This window comes from Orbicella franksi, chromosome 11 (assembly GCF_964199315.1).
Source record: "Orbicella franksi chromosome 11, jaOrbFran1.1, whole genome shotgun sequence".
Lineage (NCBI taxonomy): Eukaryota > Metazoa > Cnidaria > Anthozoa > Scleractinia > Merulinidae > Orbicella > Orbicella franksi.
The window spans coordinates 11,879,555-11,901,145 of record NC_138155.1 but is presented as its reverse complement, the minus strand read 5'-3'; the positions used below and the strand labels follow the sequence as shown (position 1 = coordinate 11,901,145).

Genomic DNA, 21,591 nt, shown 5'->3' with positions numbered 1-21,591 from the left:
TGTAAACATTATCCAAATTTTTCATCAAATTGATAAAAATAAAATAATTTAATGTGTTCATAAAATGTTCAGCCAGTGCTGCGTATTATCTGTGATGAACTTAAAATGGCACAGTCAATTGTTTATTGCAGTCTTTCAAAGATTTTGAAATTTAACGAATAATTATTCTCATTAATATCAATAATGTTTAAAAAAAGTGAGGAAAAAACTAGGTATTAATTATCTCTCATAATTTTGCCCAAATCTACTGTACAATGTTATTTTTTTGGAATTATGAAATACTAAAATGTTATTAATTTACTAATACTGCTACCATAAATACTAGCTTCTGATTGGTTGGAATCTAATCAAATTATCCCAAATTGTATCAATAGCTGAGCAATTGAATTTTAATTGTATTGGTTGCATTTGAGCAATGAAGTCGGGTAAAACTTTCAGGTTGCCATTTCAGACAAAAAAAAAGCTGCGTATGAAGAAGCAGCAGTAAACAAAAACAGCATGAAATGGAGTGTACTTGGAGTGGGCTAATGAGAAGAGAGAACCGAAAGGCATTGAAAATATCTTGCTAGAAGATCTCAACTAAATTCTTTGAGATTTCTACACCAACCTAGAGGGAAAAAAAGACGGCAGCAACCTCAAGCCAGAGTCCCTGGGAGTTATGCAAACATCCTTAGACTACTCCTACCAGAACAAAGGTTACAAAGTTTTAATTATTCGGGGACTGAGGAAATTTGTAGAGTCTAACTAAATTTTAAAGGGGAAAGCCTTTACTCTTCAGCACGAAGACAATGAAACAAGTCCATACTCAACAGATGTACTTACCTGGGAAGAAGAAGAAATGCTCTGGAAAGAGGGCCAACTAGTCAACTGAAGAAAACTTCAATTGGTAATTGGTGACCCAGCATTTTGGTTTAAGAGGAAGGCAAGAAAACTCTGACTTGTGCATTGCACTCTTCAAGTTTGCAAAGGACGAAAATGGCCACATGTTTGTCACTTTTGCTGACTCAAACCCCATGAAGACAAGAAAATCTCTCATGAAGCTTTAATGAATTTTTTGTAATAGTGTGCAATAGTGAAATATGTCTGTAAATAGTGTCAATTAATAAAAAATGTGAAAAAATCTGAAATCAGTGAACGATGGTAATTCCAAGAATGGTGGCTACTAGCAGAGAGAGGTTTCCAGTTTGAGGAATATATCAGCTACCAACCAAGCAAAGCAATGAAGGTCCATGGCATGAAAATCTTTGGAAGAACTTACAAAGTTCGTTGACAAACGTTTAACTAGTCTTCCCATTTCAACTTCACTTGTCTTTCCACGCTTTAGCTCTGTTTTCCCAAATGGATTCGTCCTTGTACCTCTAGCTCTATGACAAAGTTTAAATCAATGCTGTAAACTTTTCATAAAACGTTCTCATGCGAAATGTTTGTCAGTAAAATAACACTTTTACCATTTTGATGTGCATTTCCTTGAAATCCTTTAGATCATTCATCAAAAAGTCGCCGAATGCGTTCAGAGTTTTGGCAGCTTTAAAGCCGATAAAATTGAACTTAATGTTACAAACTTGGGACTTGCTCGTCTTTGTGGCTCGTTTCCATAAAAAAAAAAAAAAAAAAAATTGTGGAGCACTTTCGCAAAAAGTGTTGAGAAAATTGAAGTTACAAAACTAAAATATTTAATCACAGTGTGGTTTCAATTTATAACCCTCTACAACTATAAGACAGCAGTTAGAAGCTTCTATTTATGGTTACTGTATTATTAAAAGGAAATAAGTCCTTTTTTCTCAAGACAATTAGGGATTAATTGTACTTGTGGACAGATTGGACTTTTTAGTAATTTCCTTGGGTGGCTGCCACAGCCACTTGTGGAAATTACTAAAAAGTTCAATCGGTTCACCCATACAATAATTTGTTAATGCTTAATTGTTTCTCAAACAGACCGATTTCCTATGCTAATTAGTCCTCAAATATGACTTTCTATTTAGCCATCAAAGTGATGCACAAAAACAAATAACTAATAAATTTGTTTAATACTCAGTTGTTAATCAAATAATTTACTTTTCATTAATGTCTTTTTTTCTTCAGAAACCTTGGCAGAGTCAATCATCTCTTAGTGTTCAACTTTGGAGGGTTTGAAATTGGACGATACGTTACTTCCAATGTGGAGGATCCTCAACAAGCTGCTCTGAGACCATCAGTGCCATACCAGCGGTCACACAACAGAACCAAAGAAGCTTGGAGAAAGGTTGCTGATAGCAAAAGTGGGGAAGGATGGATTGTGCCAGGAGAGAAGCCGTTAAGGTACACAATTCCTTTAAACCAGGATTAGTGTGGTTGTATACTCTTTCTTTAGTAGGAGGTAGGAAGGGGGGGGGGGGCGTAATGGTTAGTCTACTGGAGAGCTGTGTGGAGACTCTGTCTGGACCCAGACTCCCCGTGTCTGGAAACAAACGCTGACCTTGGTCACTGTGTTGGGCTCCTAAGCAAGTTGACACTTTTCTCTCACAGGACCTCTCTCCACCCAGGTGTATAAATGGGTACTAGTAGCAAAGTTAATATTGGGGGTAACCCTCTCCCTCCCCCCCCCCCCCCCCCTGTGATGGACTACTGTTATAGCACCCCACCCAGAGGGGAGTAGAGATACTCCTCAAGTCACTTTATGCTACAGAAACTGGAGATAGATAGATAGATAGATAGGGTGCAGACTGATGAGTCACTTGGCTTGAAAACAGATGTTACCTACCCGACATACCTTACCACCTTAGTTTTCCTTGTACTAACATTTGAGAGGCTTGCACTTCTCCCCTATTCTGTGTTTTCTGGTAACTACATATATCTTGCATGTTCTTGGAATCTCCAAAGGGTCATGGCATTTACTAGAAGTGCTTTACTTTGTAATGGGATAGTCTTCCATTCAAGGCTACACTGAGTCAATAACCCTGGCACATTAGGAGAAAGAGGTTTGAGCATTTGAGCCTATTGGCCTATCAGGCCAGTGTGCACATGGACATGTATCAGTTTCCATAGTGTAGAGCACATACTGTATACTGTAAGGTAAAGGTAAAGTCTGCATTCGAGCCAAGTGGCCCATCAGGTTAGCGCTTATCCCAGTTTTAGTAGTACAAAGCAACTACTGTAGGAGTATTCTTACATGTACTCCCCACAGGATGGGATGCTAGTCCATTGCAGGATTACCTCCAGTATTAAGTTTGCCGGTACTTATTTATACACCTGGATGGAGAGAGGCACTGTGAGAGTGAAGTGTCTTGCCCAATTACACATAAATAACTAACTAACTAACTAACTAACTCACTCACTCACTCACTCACTCACTCACTCACTCACTCACTCACTCACTCACTCACTCACTCACTCACTCACTCACTCACTCACTCACTCACTCACTCACTCACTCACTCACTCACTCACTCACTCACTCACTCACTCACTCACTCACTCACTCACTCACTCACTCACTCACTCACTCACTCACTCACTCACTAACTAACTAACTAAATAAATAAATAAATAAATAAATATACATTATTTTATATAGCACCATTTTCCACTAATTGTCCATGGTGCTTTACAGTACTTTGAAATTAAAATCCTAAGTTTAAAATCCTGAAATTAAAATCCTAATCCTTTAAAAACCTAAAATCCTAAATCCTAAAAGTTAAAATCCTAAGAATTAAATACACTATATAATACAATTAGACTACAAATAAAAAGTAAAAACTACAAATCAATGCACGCTTAAAAAGATAAGTCTTAAGATTAGCCTTAAAAACTGCCTCTGATGATGAAAGTCTGATCTGGAGGGGTAGTTTGTTCCAGAGCCTTGGTGCCGCCATGGAAAAAGCCCATTTACCATACGTTTTGCGATTTGCTCTAGGCTCATCAAGCAACCTGTTGTTTGAAGATCTTAGTGTGCGACTAGAAATGTTAAATCACAGTAGGTCTCTAATGTAATCAGGGACCAATCCATTCAGAGCTTTGTAAGGTAACAATATTTTGAAAATAATCCTAAAATGAACTGGCAACCAATGTAAGCTCCTTAGTATTGGTGTGATGTGTTCCTGCCTTCTAGTCAAGGTAACAAGGCGAGCTGCTGAGTTCTGTACAAGCTGAAGTCTATGCAATGTCCCCAGCCAGGGATCAAACATGGACCGCTCAATCAGGAGATGAGCACACTAACCATGAAGCCATCCCACCTCCCACTTTTCTATAGTTACTGTTAGTAATAGTATTATTTTCTTTCTGTAGGAAACGCAAGATGTTTCTGCCTGTGAAGCTTTCGCAGTACAATATTCCAAGAGACATAAGGAGATGTCTTATTGATGGTGGAGATTTGGGCTCTATTGTCCATGCATTAAGAGAGGTAAATAAGGAAAAAGGAAGATCCTTTATTTGAAATTGAGATGTTCTAAGAAAAGTTGGTAAAGTCACTGTCTTTTTCATGAAAGGATGTTCACTGCCTACTACAAGTATACAAGCAAGTAAAAACTAATGACATAATGTCCCAATGTTTCGGTGACCTCATGACACTATTATCAAGGAATGAATTAATGAGAGAGAGTTCAAAAGAGGCAAGATTCACATACATACTACATGTGTTTGTATTGATGAAAATTAGAGATCGCTTTCCTAGTGTTTCTATTGATTTGTGGAGTTTAGGAGAAAAAACGATGCTGCCAAAACACATGCCATGTACGTGAATGTTTCTACAGCTAGCTGCCTTTTTCGAGTTCTCCTAAACTTAAGCTTATGTGTCATTGTGAATGGTACGAATTGTACATCTGGGACTTTGTAGGATGGTGAGACAAGTGTTTTTCTTTGCAAGCCTGGAACATTTTCACTTTTAAATTGCAAGATCAAAACTTCAACGTGTTATAATCGCGAGCGTGAGACATTTAGACTCTAAGACATTTAGACTTTTTTGAAAACATATAACCAAATTGGCCCTTCAGGACTTTCCTAGCCTTGCAAAACACTGAGACTTTGTTATAAAATCTAGACTATGACATGCACATCACCACTAAAAAAATGAGACATGTGATATCCTTGGAATTCAATGAACATTTTGCAAGACCTTTGGTTTTTGAAGGAACATTCACCAACCCTTTCTTTGAAGTGTGTGTCTGTAGCAATTGTCTCTACTAGATATAGTCTTGTTGATGTTTCTTCCCATGCAGCCATTGTCCTTGAGGACATATGCAGCCAGGTTTTCAACTCTTCTTTATGCCGAAGAACTACAAATGGAGATAGACATGAGAGAATTTGACATGGAAAGGGTAAGGATGTGTCAATTTGTTGGTCACAGAAATACATGTAATGTCATACGTTTTAATAGTCTCAAGATGATCTAGCGTGAACAGAATTCTTTGTGAGAATTATCTGTGAACTCCATATCATCTTGAGCCTGTTTAGTTGTGCATGCATGTGTATTGATATTATTGGCAGCTCTTGTGTGGTGGTCTAATGGCTTCAAAAGGTTTCATTTTGAGCTTTCCATTTAATCCAGAGTCCTTGCGTTCCTAGGCAAGATTCTTCTCTCGGTACCTACGTGTATCTCAACTAAGTGTATAAAAGAAGCTAGCTAAATCTGGGGAGTAACTTACATGTTTTAGCATGCCATCCAGAAATGAGAACTAATGCTCCAAGTTGATTCCTGCTGTAAAAACAGTTATAGGCTTTGCCTGTCTTGGGGAATTTTAGAGTAAGTGTAGATGTTATTATAGCCTACATACCCACGTACTGCTCGACATCTACAGGCTAACGTTGATTAAAGACTGAATAAAGACGGTCTGAATCTAGAAAAAAAATTGGCCTCTTTCCATTAACTTGAAAGAAATACAAAACACCTCAAGAAAATCTTATTTTATTGGCCAATATCGACAGGACAGTAAATAAAATGCAGTTACATTTTTAATATCATGGGTGACAAATTTTGGTGCAAAATTTCAGCGCTAATTTACAATAAATTTATTTCACATATAAAATTAGAAAATTGCCGTGGCAACATTTGGCACATGATTGTAGCATAATTTGTTACCCATGACGCTCATACAGCCTGTGAGTCATGTAGGTAATCAAACTAATGTATACTCGTGAAATTAAGAAATAATAATTATTTTTATTACTTGCATTTTGTCAAAATTCTAGTAACTCCCTCAGCTAAAGGTTTGGAAAATTATCAGAATTTTGACAAAATGCACATAAATTATTATTTTTTCCTAATTTCACTCATCACCATTTGATTGCCCACCATCACCTCTCTTCAGGTGAACATGAATGTGTGTCGTGAATTTCTCAGTCTCACTGTGCCAGGGTTAGCAGAAGGAAGACCCTCGCTGTTGCTTGGCGACAAGATTGTTGCCTCTCTTACAGGTATGACGTATCTCAATGCTGCTCACAGTACATACTTATTTTTGTTCATAGAAGAGCTCTTCTTTAATCATGTAAAGATGATAAATATTCCTTTCTGTACTAGACACTGTTGTCCTTATTTTTTTTATCCCAACTAGAATTCAGGATCTCTTTTTGAGCTCATCTACCAGGAGCTTGCCATTTTCTCGCATTTTCTTGCATAACAGCTAGAAATTTTGTTTGGTTTGCCTTGTGGCCCTTCAGTGGTAGCACTACGACATGAATCTTTGATTCTCTAAGCCGCTGATGTAACACAGGATTATAACTGCTGTTTAGATGGATTATCGCTCCTTCCTCATGCCATTTCGTCGCCGAATTCATGAAAAAATATCCAGAAACACGTAACGATGTTCTTCGCACAACAAAACTAGTCTAACTCTACGATGTTGATGTAAGCCATTACTATTTTTTCTCAGAAACCGCGCAATTTTCCGTACTTTTGCGATTCAGTCGGCCAATTGAGATACACTGTTACGCAAGTCTTCCTCGCGTGATCTTTATGAAAATAAATTTTCATGTGTGGAATTAAATAAGGTTTAAGACAATCAAAATATTATTTGCATCGCTTTGCTTGTTTTAATTTTTTTTGTGGTAAAACGTCGATCCAGTTTTCCCCAGTGTACTATATGAGAACTTGTGTACCGCAGAAGAAAATTGCAGATCATGGAATGCTATTCAGTTTTTTATTTGTTTTCATTTTGCCTTTATTTATGACTTTTCTTTTCTTTTCTTTTCTTTTTTTATTCAGGTAGTTTATCTGACTCTCCTAAATATGAGGGTTACATTCATGAGGTGTGTCTCATCAGATATACTTTATATATACAGGTCTATTTCCCTTATTGTCAAACGTGCCTTGAGGACGTTCGCGCTAACTGTTTCTGCGCATCCTTACTGCGCGCGCAAATTTACACGCCACGTTATGCATGAGAGCGCACGCTAAGTAATAAAATGAACAATGATAGGGCAGATGGCCATTGCTATAGCTTTGCCTGGATTTACCGATCTTGGACGTTCGGTGAACACCTATTTTTCTTTTGATGGATCATTTTCTCTACCGATTTTCTACGTTTAGCGAAAACATGAAGAAAATCTATCGACTAGAAGTTTGAATTCTTTCCAAAATGTACCATCAAATTCCGTTCTTTTTAGATCTTTGATTATCTGTGCGACAGTTTAAATGCCTCTTGAAGGGTTAAGTTTTGTGAAAACGTTGGTAACAGTTGGAATTATTTACGCAACAGACCCACTTCTACAAAATATGACTAAGATCGTTTGCCTCCGTTGACTCACCTTCGATATTTTTAATTAGTATATACCACACAAGTTAATAGCACTTTTCGCGCGCGCTGATTGGCTAGCTCGGAGGTGATTAGCCAAGTATTATTCACTTCCGAACATCGCACGGTACGCAAATTTTTTTGCCTGACCATTTGTCGGTATATTGTCACAAATAAAGTTACTCCTTGGTCTGCTAGTTATTCAGCTTGTGTGGTATATACTTAAGCAATTATTCACCTCAGTACCGGCGAATAATTATTAACTATAAACCCCTGTAGACCACGCTGAATTACGTGCGCGTGTTTTCCACACGCTTTGAAGTTTCTCTGAAACGAAGTAGGTGGTCCCCAATTTTTTTTTTTTCGCTTTTCTGACACAAGAAACTCATTATCTGACTGCAGCAAAAATTTCAAAAAAATCTATCGACTGGAAAGTTTTCGCACGAACGTCCTTAAGATTGCTAACAAGCATGCCTGGCAATTCAAGGGTCATTTTAAAGTAAACTATGTACTAGACTCGTGTGTTAAGATCAGTGAATTGTTCGGGCAGCCTTACAAACATTCTGAAGTGAGGGGTTGGTGTTGTCTACACGCAGTAAATAGACCATTTTACAGTTGCCTGCTCAGTGACCTGGCCTTTGGATGGCAGCGACGCTGGAGGTGACCTTGTTTTGATACAGATCTCATTACTTTTGTTGTGTAAAACAAGTTGTTCTGATGCTAACTAGGTGCATTTACATGACAAAAGCAGTGAGGTCTGTATCGAAACAAGGTCAACTCCAGCCTCGCTGCCATGCAAAGGCCAGGTCACTGAATAGACAACTGTAAAACGGTCTATTCACATCCTATTGGGCAGTGGATTAGCGATAAAACTAAAGTGCTCTACGCTGTGAAAAGTAGAATAGACAGTTTTCATCCCTGTTACCACCCAATTCAGATCAGATGACAAATTGCACAGTTATAACCTCCCAAAGGAGTCATCACATGATCTGAATTTGGTGGCAACAAGGGAACAAAAGCACGTTAACCGAATCCGTCTATTAATAATTGCCCTGATAAATATTGGTTCTTTTTATATTTATTTTATTACCATATAGCACGAGTGAGGTCATTTTCTCCATATTTTTAGGTTCGCAAGGATGATATTTTGCTGAAGTTTAATGAAGAATTCCACAACAGATTTGCTATGCAGGAGTGTGATGTAATGTTCTATTTTAACAGGTCAGAGGCAATTCACGCTATTGGTATAATCGTTGTTAGCTTGCAAGAGCAGTTTCACTTGGGCGTTGAAGGTCTTCGCATTTACCTTGGTTTTGCATTACCATATTTAAGCGATTGGCATTTAAAACTCGCGCGCCACTTTTTCATCCAATCACAGGTTAAAACTTAAAGCAATCGTGGCTCGCTGGCACGCGTTTTCCCGCGCTTTGAGCTGTTTACAAGCTGTCATCATGTACTTGGTTTAAGTTTTGATTGGTTCCCTGTATCGTCTATGTTTTTTGTGACCGGCTACGGTGATTACTTTGGTTTTGGTTGTGCAACAGTCAACTCAAAACCGCTCTATACTCAGTGTACAATTCAGATGAGTAGATGACTAAACTTGTGTCCTGTTTTCCTTCATGCAGGACGACACTTAGAAGAGCTCACCGTGCGGTCGAGTTTGCTTTAACTCTGGGAGAAGAAGGTAGTTACGTTGATACAAAAAAAAATTAATTTATAAAAGCATCATAACTTGTCATGGGTGTAATGGCTTCAAGCAATTACCATGTAGCACAAATTGCTTTCTTATAATACTTAAGAAATGGTAAGCTTGCAGCGTGCAACTATCGAGTTATGCATGCACGCGGGAGGTTGCTAAGCGCGAAAGAAGCGTAAGAGTCACACGAGGCGATAGCTTTGTGAACTAATTAACAATTAGACCCGTAGCCCTTGCGGGCTACGGGTCAATAGCCCATGAGGCGAAGCCGAATGGGCTATTGACCTGTGGCCCTTGAGGGCGAAGGGTCTAATTGTTTTAGTATCACCCAACTAGTCGGACAGAAAAGGCAATAATAAAGTTAGCAAATGCAAGTTGAAGAAATATTTACTTGGGAATAAAACGAAAGAAAGCGTCACGCTCGATTGCGCCAGTTTCGCTACTCGAGGACTATTACTAATAGTCCTCTAGTAGCGTAGCCAATTAGAATGCAGGATTTGCATTAGTCCATTAGTTGGGTGATACTAAACCTGGTTATCTTTTTATATGTTTGTTCCTTCTTATTTAGTTTTGTTTCCAAGGACATTGTCTCCCAAGTTGCCAGTCTTGACTTTGGCCCTCGCTAATTCATCGACAAGTAAACAGAGGTCAGACGCTGAGCAAGGTATTTTCATGCTAATTAAAAACTCTTCTTGCCATGTCTTCTTTAAATCGTCATTGTCACAAGTCAACTACTTTGCTAACTACAGAAACTGTAGGAACTGTCAATAAAGGAATTCTGTGGGTCGAATATGTTTTCAAGTGTTGTCCATGTAGCGTTCAGTTTCTCTCCTCGACTTTGTTTATGATCCTCACTTTCCAGTGGTCCCCTATTATTTGTTGCTGCTGTGTTTTTCTTTTCTTGTAAATCTGGCAAAATAAAATGCTGGGCTGTGTTGTGTTGTGCTGTGTTGTGCTGTGCTGCGCTGGGCTGCGCTGTGTTGTGTTTAAAATTTTTCTTAAAAGTCAAATCAGTATTGTTTCGTTTCCCACGATCTAGGGATGCTTTTTAGCTTCTTGAAATCCTGTCAAGATGAAATCATAAGGATACTCGACAGTAGAGAGCTGCTTGCCTTATAAGCGTACAAAATGGGTCACAGATTGAAAGAAAAAAATGGCAGACCGGATTGATCAAAATACTTTGGTAAACCTCCCAACTCAAATACGTCTTCCGATTGGAGGAGAACGTGTTACGTGTCGTGGGTAAAAACTCACTAACTCCCTAGGGCGAACAAAACTCACTAACTCCATAGGGAAACAACAACTTGAACTTTCGACTCGCACGTGATCAGGTCGTGCTCCTTGAAACCGCGGCAAATTTGTGAGCCAGCCGGCGTCAAGCAAACGATTTGTTCGCAGTTTTTTTCTATTTTTGAGTTGGGAGGTATAGCAAAACACTTAATGACAAACCCCGCGGGAAACAGTGAGTTTTGTTCCCCTCGACCTCAATGTTCCCCGAGGCTTCGCCTCGGGGAACATTGAAGGTCTCGGGAAAACAAAATTCACTGTTTCCCACGGGGCCAGTCATTAAGCGCTTATTATTTTCTAAGTGGAATCTACGAGGTCGACAGTTCAAATTAGAACGAACACAAATTTATGGCTGCATTTGTTTTCCTATGAATTTACACGCACAACAAACATTGAAGTACAAATATCTTTCATCGAAAATATCAACTTTGTCTTCGTTACAAGTGAATATATGAAAGTTCTTTTTCAATTGCGGAGAAAGATATGAACACATCAATGATCATCGCAGTTATATACACAACTTAAGCAGTTGTGAAATTGAAGACTGAAAAAAGTACAGGCTTGAACGGGATTCGAACCCGTGACCTCTGCGATACCGGTGTAGTGCTCTACCAACTGAGCTATCATGCCAAGTGGGAGCTGGTCACGTTGTGAGTTCGTAATATACCCGTAGATGGTGAAGATACAAGTGAATATATGAAAGACCATATTTTTGAACTGCGGAGAAAGAGATGAAGACATGATTGATCATCACAGTGTTACACCCTCAGCGATAGGCTAGTGTCCCAAAATAACTTCGTTGGTTTTTTTTTTTTTTCTCTCTCTCTGTTTTTATTTTTTTAAAGGTACACTCTTAAACGCAAGTAAAGCTGAGTCTTCGAGTAAAGATAGACCTGAAGATTTCTTGTACAATACGTCCCTGAATGAACGCCAGAGAGCGGCTGTTTGTCGTATAGTTAGTGGTCAATGTCGCCCAACTCCATACCTGTTATTTGGTCCTCCTGGAACTGGCAAGACTATTACTGTGGTGGAGGCTATTCTACAGGTATTACTAAATAAAATCCAATATTTAGAGAGGAAGTCACGTCAGCCTTAGCTGGTTTTCATGCAGCTCCTCTATCCTGGTCGAGTTGGAATTTGGAGATATTGGTTTTTGAGGAGGGAGGAAAACTAGAGAACCTGGAGAAAAACTCTGGAAGCAAGGCGAGAACCAGCAACAAACTCAACCCACATATGGCGCAGGGCCGGAAACGAATCCGGGCCACATTGGTGGGAGGCGAGCGCGCTCAATACTGCGTCATCCATGCCCCCCCCCCCCCCCTCCTAGATCTTAGATGTGAGGTTAATTTAGGCCCTGGCCTATGTTGTAACATAGTGCGCTGGTTGTAGTCTGTTCACTGATTTACTATCTTCTCTTGATGTCAATGAGAGTGCGAGTGAAATCTAAGGCCCCGCCCACTCCACCCCGGAGAAATTTGAAAACGGAGAGTTTTCACGCTGAAAACGCATAAAATGTTTCCTTTCAACGCAACAATCATTTCCCTGGATTTGTGTTTGAGGAAAACTCGGGCAGGGAAATCACGTGATTGTCGTGACGTCATCATTTTCGAAAAGCTCCGTTTTCAATTTTTTTTTCCACGCTAAAACGAAAAGCCGACGTTTTCAAATTACTCCGGTTTGAAGAGTGTATTCGAAAAGCTCCGTTTTCGTGACGGATTAATGTGGACGTTAGGCCAGACTAGAGAAATTCTTGTGGCGTGTGAACGGGGCCTTTTGTTTGGGCGAAGTCGTTTCTCTCTGGCGATTTAGTGGGAATTGAACGAGCACAAAAGCATAGTGATCGGTTCTGGGTATAATAGATTACATAAACGGTTGTGAACAGCTGACTGTGCACGCTGCAAGCAATTTTTTCCCTTTAAAGTGCCAATGAAGTGTAAAATAATTGTGCTGATTTGAAAGGCTTTTCAAAGTAAAGAACGATGGCGTTTTCCTTTTTGGAATATTTTTATTCGTTTTAGAGATATTCACGTTTTTGTATTATGAGTGATGATGTCATAGGTGGTTCCACTAAAACAGTTCAACACTCAATGAAGAATATCTCTAGAAGTATTAGAGCAGTGTTCTCTAAACTTGGCACCAGAAATGTATATCACAAAAGAAACAAAATGACACCTGTCGTGCCATCGCCATGGCAACAGTTATGCCGCTGGTCCTGTTTTAATTAAAACTGAAATTCCCAGATTTTATGTTAAGCAAGGGTCATCCACTGCCAACAATCTAATGGGAAGAGTTAAGACAGTATGGGAACCATTTGTGCTCTGAGCAAGATATATTCTTGATTCAAGAGATATTCTTGATTCAGTGTTTTACTGTTCAAGTAGAACTATTTATGACGTCATCACTTTCTTTATTTGCATAATACAAAAACGCAAATATCTCTAGAACGAAAAAAGATATTCCAACAAGGAAAACGCCATTCTTCTTTACTTTGAAAAACCTTTCAAATAAGCAGGAATTATTTTTTACTTCATAGGTGCTTTAATGTAGCTATACGCTGCGGTATTTCGTGTAGCTTTAGCGCAGAATCTATTTAGGGATTTTCCTGCTTCGCTATCAACGTGATGTTTATAACCTCCGCATGTTTTCTAGATCTTTCACAGAATTCCTTCCAGCCGAATTCTGGCTTGTGCCCCGTCAAATAGCGCCGCTGATTTAATTGTGAGTACACATTGCACTAGAATGTACTAGAAAACAGATAGTAAACTTGATAACATAAAATGAGATGTGTTACTACATTTTTGGAAGTCTGGCAAAATTGGTTCTTGTACTTTGGGGTAGTTATTGGCAATTTATGAAGGAGTTATAGTTGTTGATTATCAAAAAAATAAATAAACTTGGGTTTCATCCTTGAATATGCAGTATTTATTCACAACTGTGTTATGTATTTTCTTGTAATATAGACTCCCATCTCAGTCACACTTCTTGGTTAAAATGTTATCATGATTTTAACTGTAACCCACATATAAGAACCTGCTTAGTCTTGCGAGAATTTAAGTTTCCATTTGCAGATAAATTCTCAGTGTCCCTTAGTTGACTCGTTGGTCAGCCAAGTTTGAGAAACCAGTAGTAAAATTTTAAAGTTGTACAAACTAGGTGACGAAAAGTGAAATAAGCGTTGGCCAATGTTTCGCAGTGTGTGTGTGTGTGTGTTTTTTTTGTGTTTTTTTTTTTTCTCGCAGTGTTTTGTTGTATTGCGTCAAAAGGTATCTTCAATTTAGCTTAATGCTAGATTCCAGATACGCCACTCAAACAGGAGAAACAAATATTTCAGATAAACGTAACACTGGTGAAGGATCCAGCTAGCAGAGGTGTACGGGTCCGCAAATGATCCCAGGACCGCAAATGATCCCCAAATTGGACCGCAAATGATCCCGGACCGGAAATGATCCCCGATAGGGACCGCAAGTGATCCCGACTAAAAAATAACGAATGGCATGGATGGTGGGATGGGTGGATAGGGAATTGGCGTACGTGAATACCGATGTTTTTATTAAGGCCATCTTATAATTATAATGGCTTACAACTTGCTTTTTTTTTTCATACTTTCGGCTAAATTTTGTTGCTAACTACGATGTTATGAATATCACCACTCAATCATCAAAACACGACTTGGCTTGCATTTCTTTGCAATTCTCAGTAAAATTATGATCCGTGCAACATACGCTACATATCCTCCTTTGTTAAACATTGATATTTCGGTGTTATAGTTAAATCACATTTTATCAGCCATTAACGCCATTCTTCTAAAGTTTTAAACTAAAATCTAACGCTGTCACCTGCATGAGTAGACCTTCAAGCCTACAACGCTTCATCACTCTGTAAAACACCTAGTGTGTAGCACTGGAAATTTGAACAAATTTATTTTGTAATTTTTCCCTGGTCGTATTTTGGATTTAATTCCTCGGAAATGACTACTTGAGTATTCTAAGAAGCCAAAATTCCAAGCTATAGTCATGAAGTTCAGCTTCATGACCAAGCAACGCCAAGGCTTGCGCTTCGTTTTGACAAGTTAGCTGTTTGATAGATATTTGATACTATCGCCACCGGGATTTCGAGAATGTTTACAAGTATGTGTTTTTCCAAGACTTCTGATTCAATAGATCGTCTTCACGTGACCTGTTTTTATCCTCAGGCATAAGAGGAGGTATATTTATATCTGTTTACAATTTGCGTGCTTCCTTTGGAAACCAGGGCATTTTGAATTTCAGGGTTATGTAGGTTGCGTGACACAAGGCTACGATCGAGTTTGTTGAAAAATGTATACTTATCTCATGATTTTGAGCCTTTTTAGAAGTTAGAGCATTAGGAAAAGTGCTTATGTAAATGCTTGTTTGTTTAGTACTGATAATCAGTCGCCTGGAAAGCCAAAGTAAGTTCCAGATGTTTACACTATATTCCGGCCGCCATATTGGTGTACTGCGGATGTATAACAACATGGCGTTTTCTTACTGGGCTCTGTAAATTTCTGGGAAACATTTACGACGAATTTCTGAAGTTTGGGGAAACGCACAGGCCTAAAACTTGGAGAAGTGTCTTAGTTAGTTCTTCTATAGTGTACATCACAATTTCTTACCTTTTTTTTATTGGTTGGTTTTCGTTTTACCATTTTTTTTTTTTTTTTTTTTTCATTGCGTGACAGTGAAAACGATCTGAACCGTTCGAAGAACAAAACAGCAGCTGTGGAATATTTTTTTGTAAAATGATAAAACATGTTTTTTATTTCATAATTTTTGTACATGTTCTCACCTTCCTCTGATATAAATCCATGCCGTTCCTTACTTTTTGATCGGGATCATTTGCGGTCCAATATGGGGATCATTTCCGGTCCGGGATCATTTGCGGTTCAATTTGGGGATCATTTGCGGTCCTGGGATCATTTGCGGACCCGTACAGAGGGCCACACCAGTAAGCTTTTAACAACACAAGGACGAGGAGTAAAGGAACTCAGTCACAGTATTATGAGGGATTTTGGCCACGTCCAAAATTACCTTTAAATGAAGGAAACCGGAAAATAATAGTTTGCTAAGATAGAAGAACACCAAAGAGATAATAGTAAACCATAAAGGAACAAGAAAGGTTAAGGATGAAGAAGATTAACACGGATTGCAAACGACGAACTTGAAAAATTTAGGCTTAACTTTTGGAGATGCTCAAACTATGACGTAGCTCCTTTAAACTCGAGACCACTGGGACGAAATCCAGTTATCAGCGAGATGCAACACTGAAACGGGATTTCAAACCCAGCGTCTGAAACCACTTTGCCACGCTGCCTCTCTAGGTATCTGTCGAGCAGACCGTTTTAGGTTTAATGACATCACTTTATTTTACTTTTTCTCAGGCAGAACGACTTCACATGAGCGGTTTCATTCAAAAAGGAGACATGGTCCGACTAAATGCTATTCAGCGAGCGCAGAGTATCCCAGAATCCATCACTCCGTACTGCACTGACACGGATCAGTTGGACATGGCGGCGCGTTATCGCGTCATAATCTGCACATGTAGTACAGCGGGTCAGCTGTATTCCCTGGGATTGCGGGCAGGTCATATCACGCATGCATTTGTTGATGAGGTTTGTAACTTAAGTCAGACAAATCATGGTATCTTCACGTACATGTATTACATGGCAAACTGGTCCACGACGTAATGGAGAATTCTGATTGGTTCCCTGAACGGTCCGAGTTTTGCAATAAGGGTCGCTTCCTTGCATACGGCGACTGAGCCCGCACTGCGAGTGGCAGTCAAAACCGAACTGTCCTAAACGACACGATAACAGTCTTTTCCTTCGTACATGTAGCTAACAAAAATTAAGACAATGCCAAAGTTGCTTCGGCTTCTTCTAATATTTTAATTCAAGAATGCAGGGTTCAGTTTGACGAGAAACAACATATTTTGTTCAAAATATCGCAACTATTTTCCTATCTGGCGACATTCGACGAACTACGAGCGAGTTGCCGGACGTGGCAACCCATTTTTAACTCCAGATTAAAAGCTTGGAGACACAAAATGTTTCAAACTTTTTTTTTTTTTTTCCTATATTGAAACAAATTGATATTAATACAGCAAATTAGTTACTTACCTACATAATTATAATAACAACTAATATTACTAATACTAATAATATAATACAACTAATTAGTATTAATAATACTACTACAATTAATGTTATTACAACACTAAAAACACCAATATCACTAACAATAGACGGTAACCAAAAAAAAAAAAAATTCCAACAAACTATAACTAAATATTTACAAAATATAATGTAAATAACATATTAATTAGTGTTACAAAGGTCAACATACAGAAAGTGAATGCCTATTAACGCCTTTAAATAATTAAGCTTTTACAAGAGGCGACACTATCCATTTAGCTTCAAAGAAATCCTTTGTTTTTTTACTATGCAGACTTATATATTTTTCCGTTTCATATTTTACAGCAATTTTCTTTTTAAATCCATATATATTTGGAAGAATTTGACTTCTTCTACAATCCCATTAGTACAATTTCCCAATTATAATTAGATAGTTTAGCAGCTTAGCAGAAGAGGAGTTTTGTGGTATCATTCCAACTAAAACATCTTGCAACGAAAGTCGAATGTTTTCCTTTAAAAGTTGGTGCCAGAATACTTCGAAGTCACGCCAGAAATCTATCGAGTAAGGACAGAGATACAGGAAGTGATATAGCGTTTCTGGTTCAGATGAACAAAAGGAGCAAGAGTCGTTCATTTTAAAGCCAATTTTGTAAAGTTTAGCATTAGTGTAAAAAATGGAGTTAAGAATTTTGTATTGAAATGCCTTAACATATGCTTCAAGAGCAACACTATGCGGGATCGTAAAAATTTGTTTAACTTCCTCGAGTGTAAAATGAAATTCATTTTGCAGCTTGTTTACAATAGTTGGAAAAAGAGCCTTTCTGCTTACAAGTAAAGTATAATAGTCTTTAGATTTCTTCTTTGTCACATCAAATATATTTTCGTCAATTTTTAGAGAAAGTTCACCTGTTGTTGATTTATGAGTACTATTTTTTAAAATGGAAGGAATGGAGTGTCGAAGACCAGCCCAAACTAAAAAATTAGTTTTCGAAATCCTGTTAGAAACTAGGGAAAAGGAATCTTTGTTATTTAAATCAAAGGATAGATCGCTGATATGAACTACACCAGCCTCAAAATAGCTTTTATAATAAACTGTTTTATTATTAATGAGTATTTGTTTGTTATTCCAAAGAATATAACGCCAGTTTTTTTCTGCACAGAACATATCTCTAAATTCTGACCACCACTGCAGTAATTCTAGATAGAATAGAGAAATATTCAGTGGAAGGATGCTAACATCATAGTTGCAATGAAAAAAGAAAAGGCCGCCAAAGCGTTCTAGGTGATATGCCAGATACCTTTTCCAGGTGCCATCATTTGAGCTAACTATTCGTTTTAGCCATGCCAATCGAAGCGATATTATCATGCTATCAAAATCAATCATCTTTAATCCTCCGTTGGAGTGTTCATTTATCGCCGATCTACGTGTGACTTTATCAGGACCATTCCATAAGAATTGAAATAATAACTGGTTTAACTGACTTACAAATTCTTGTGGGGTAGGTATTAAAGATGACACATAAACAAATTTCGGGATTAATAGAGATTTGATAAGTGTAATTTTGCCATAAATAGAAAGACCTCTTGAGGACCAAATTCTAGTCAGGTTTTTAATACTGTCTAATCTTTCTATGAAATTCTTTTCAATAAGCAATTTTTGATCATACGTGTAATAAATTCCTAGAGCCTTTATCGGTTCGTTAGGCCATTTAATCCCAAAAGGCTGTGCTTTGCAGTTCCTTGAAGAACCTATCCACATAGCGTCCGTTTTGAAACAATTAATCTGTAAGCCAGAGACAATCTTGAAATCATCTAATAGCCTAAAAAGAGCAGTAGCAGAGCTTGTGTCGGCAAGTATTGCTGTCGTATCATCTGCGTATTGAAGAATTTTTGTCTTCTCACTCCCAATAGAGATACCTTTTATATCTTTATTTTGTCGAATCGCAATTGCTAATGTTTCTATAGTAACTACAAAGAGGTAAGGAGAGAGCGGGTCCCCCTGTCGTACCCCACGTTCAAGCTTAAAGTATTCAGATGAAAGTCCGTTGTTTATCACACAGCTTTGTATGTTTCTGTAGAACGTTTTAACTCAATGGATGAAATTAGGGCCAAAATTGAAGGATTTCAAACAATAGAGAAGAAAATCCCATTCTACGCTATCAAATGCCTTTTCAAAATCAATAAATATCATTAGTCCCGGAATACTTTCTTTTGCAGTGAAATCCATAATATCAAAAACTGATCTAATTGTTTCGCCGATATATCGGTCTTTCACGTATCCAGTCTGGTTATGGTGTATAATGTTTGGAAGAACATTTTTAATTCTTGTGGCGATCACCTTAGACATAACTTTTGTGTCAACGTTTACGAGAGAGATTGGACGCCAGTTCTCAATATAAGAACGATCTTTTCCTTTTTTTTCTATTAGAGTAATTACCGCTTGTTTTTGAGAACAAGACATTTCACCTTTTTCAAAGCTTTCGTTCACGCATTTAAGAAAAGGATCGCTTATTAAAGGCCAGAACAATTTGTAGAATTCTATAGGAATTCCGTCATTCCCGGGAGTTTTGTTGGTTTGAAAACTTTCGAGGATATTGTAACATTCCTCAGCTGAAATTTTGCCTTCGCAGGTTAACATTTGTTCTTCGGTTAATTGAGGTATATTCAAATTCTCTAGAAACTTTACAATGTTCTGACGGTTTTCCGCATCACTATTTGAACTTTTGTATAGCTCTCGATAAAATCGTTTTTGTTCTTGAAGAATGCCAAAAGGATGTGTCTTTACGACGCCGCTGATGACTAGTTTCCTTATATGCTTTTTTACATGATTTCTTTTTTCTAAGTTTAGGAAATATTTGGTACTTTTCTCGCCGTGTTCATGCCAACGTGCTCGGGCACGGATTATTATTCCGTTGACTTTTTCATCATAAAATGATTCGAGCTTATCCTTAGCCGCATTTAAATTGTTACCATTCGAATCATTGGGGTCCGTTTCGAAAACCTGTTTCGCTTCAGTATATTCTTTTTCAAGTTTTGATCCTCTTTCGTTTCTCTCCTTTGCCTTCTTTTTGGAGTATGTTATAGCATGAGCTCTTATGTTATATTTTATCCAGTCCCAAATATTACGGTGGTCGGAAAGTTCTTTTCGGCCTTCCGCGATCCAAATTGGTACCATTTTTCTAAGGTCATCAATGTACTCATCATCCTCCAATATGGAGGTGTTCATCTTCCAGAACCCAGGACCTTTAGCCTCTTTGTCCACGTTCCCAAATTCTAAATAGATAGCAGAATGGTCAGTTCTGATGGCGGGGATTATATTTGTGGTTTTGACCCAGTCATGTAAATTGTTAGAAATCAACCAATAATCAAGGCGACAGAATATCGGCAATCTACAATTTGAGAGTGAATAACGCAATCAAGACCTTTTTTGATTAAGATTGCAACACCTCGAGAGTTTGAGCTCCCATGGGAGCAAATAAGTTCTGCACCCCATTCGTTTTTCCATTTTAACTGTGTTGACAATGTCGAATGAGTTTCTTGGAGGAATATTATATCAGAGTTTCGTTTTCGACAGAACGTGAAAATTGTTCGCCTTTTTCTGAAATTGCTTAGCCCCTTCGCATTGAGAGAAAGTAGATTAAGAGAGTGATCGGTCATTAGAGCTGAATTGGGGAAGTGGTATTATAGAAGAAGTCATAATACGAAATTGATATCGATGGTATAGCAGAGTGCAAGAAAATATAGTGCACATAAACCGATAATATCGCCCTAAAACAAATTATTAATCTACAGAAAAACATACAGTAACATATAAAGTAAGAAGTTTCCGGAGCAATCACATTTTTAGTTAAACAAGGAGGGTTAAATAATTTAGCACTTATTACACACATAAACCTTAAACTAAACTTAACTATTGATGTGCTGTTGCGCTGCGACCGCTTTGGCTTTGGTTTCCGCTGTTTCCTGTATCCATAATGAGACCGTAGTATGGGAGATTGGTTGTTTCTTCACCTCTGTAGATTTGCCCGTTTATAATTAGCTTATCAACTTTGAAATAGGCTGTTTGCTTTCTCTGTTTGGCCTTTTTCAAGATGGGATATAACGTTCTCTGTATTTCATCAATTTCCCGGGGGAAATCATTCGCGACTGAAATGTTGGTGTTTTTCAAGTTTTTAACAAAAGACCAAACATACTCCTTGTCTTGAAAGAAGCTAAATTTAGCTATAATAGGCCTTGGTTTAGAGTTCTGTCCGTGATTGGTATTCTTCTTAGTAGGGATGCGGTGAACGCGTTCGAAACGAATCTGTTCGATATCTTCCTCTGGGATCTTAAGTTTATCGCGCATCACTATTTTCAATTGATCTTCAGCAGAAGTAGACTCACCTCTTCCTTCTGGAACATTAAACACTTTTAGATTTTCACGCCTTGTGTATGCTTCTAACTTGATGTTGCGGCACTCAAGATGTTTTATTTTAGCACTGAGGTCTTCCAGATTCTTTGCGTGGGTTTCCAGTGTTGCACACGTGGCGGTTGAAGATGAATTTAGGTCGACGATGTCGGCTTGAGCGGTGTTCAGGCTTTCTTGTAAACTTTTATTTTCTTTTTCCAATTCTGCCACTCTACCTTGCATAGCCTCTAACTCGCCGAGTCTTGTTAGCACTTTGTCGAGCTTTCCACTGACTTCATCTAGTTTGGCAAAAGCCCCACAACAATGGCCGTCGGCTTCGTCGAACGCATCTTCCCCGTCAGTCTGT

At 38.2% G+C, this 21,591-nt stretch overlaps 1 protein-coding gene across 1 annotated transcript in view; it reads left to right on the top strand.

Moving 5' to 3' along the window:
• Positions 1-21,591, top strand: part of LOC145460276 (RNA helicase Mov10l1-like) — a 33,665-nt gene that overhangs the window by 4,248 nt on the left and 7,826 nt on the right. The window contains exons 4-14 of the mRNA XM_081445031.1: positions 2,083-2,298; positions 4,264-4,378; positions 5,193-5,291; positions 6,282-6,387; positions 7,175-7,218; positions 8,833-8,924; positions 9,329-9,387; positions 9,968-10,063; positions 11,532-11,731; positions 13,336-13,404; positions 16,085-16,315. Of these exons, the coding sequence (XP_081301157.1) occupies positions 2,083-2,298; positions 4,264-4,378; positions 5,193-5,291; positions 6,282-6,387; positions 7,175-7,218; positions 8,833-8,924; positions 9,329-9,387; positions 9,968-10,063; positions 11,532-11,731; positions 13,336-13,404; positions 16,085-16,315 (1,327 nt within the window). The remainder of the gene's footprint in view (positions 1-2,082; positions 2,299-4,263; positions 4,379-5,192; positions 5,292-6,281; positions 6,388-7,174; positions 7,219-8,832; positions 8,925-9,328; positions 9,388-9,967; positions 10,064-11,531; positions 11,732-13,335; positions 13,405-16,084; positions 16,316-21,591) is intronic.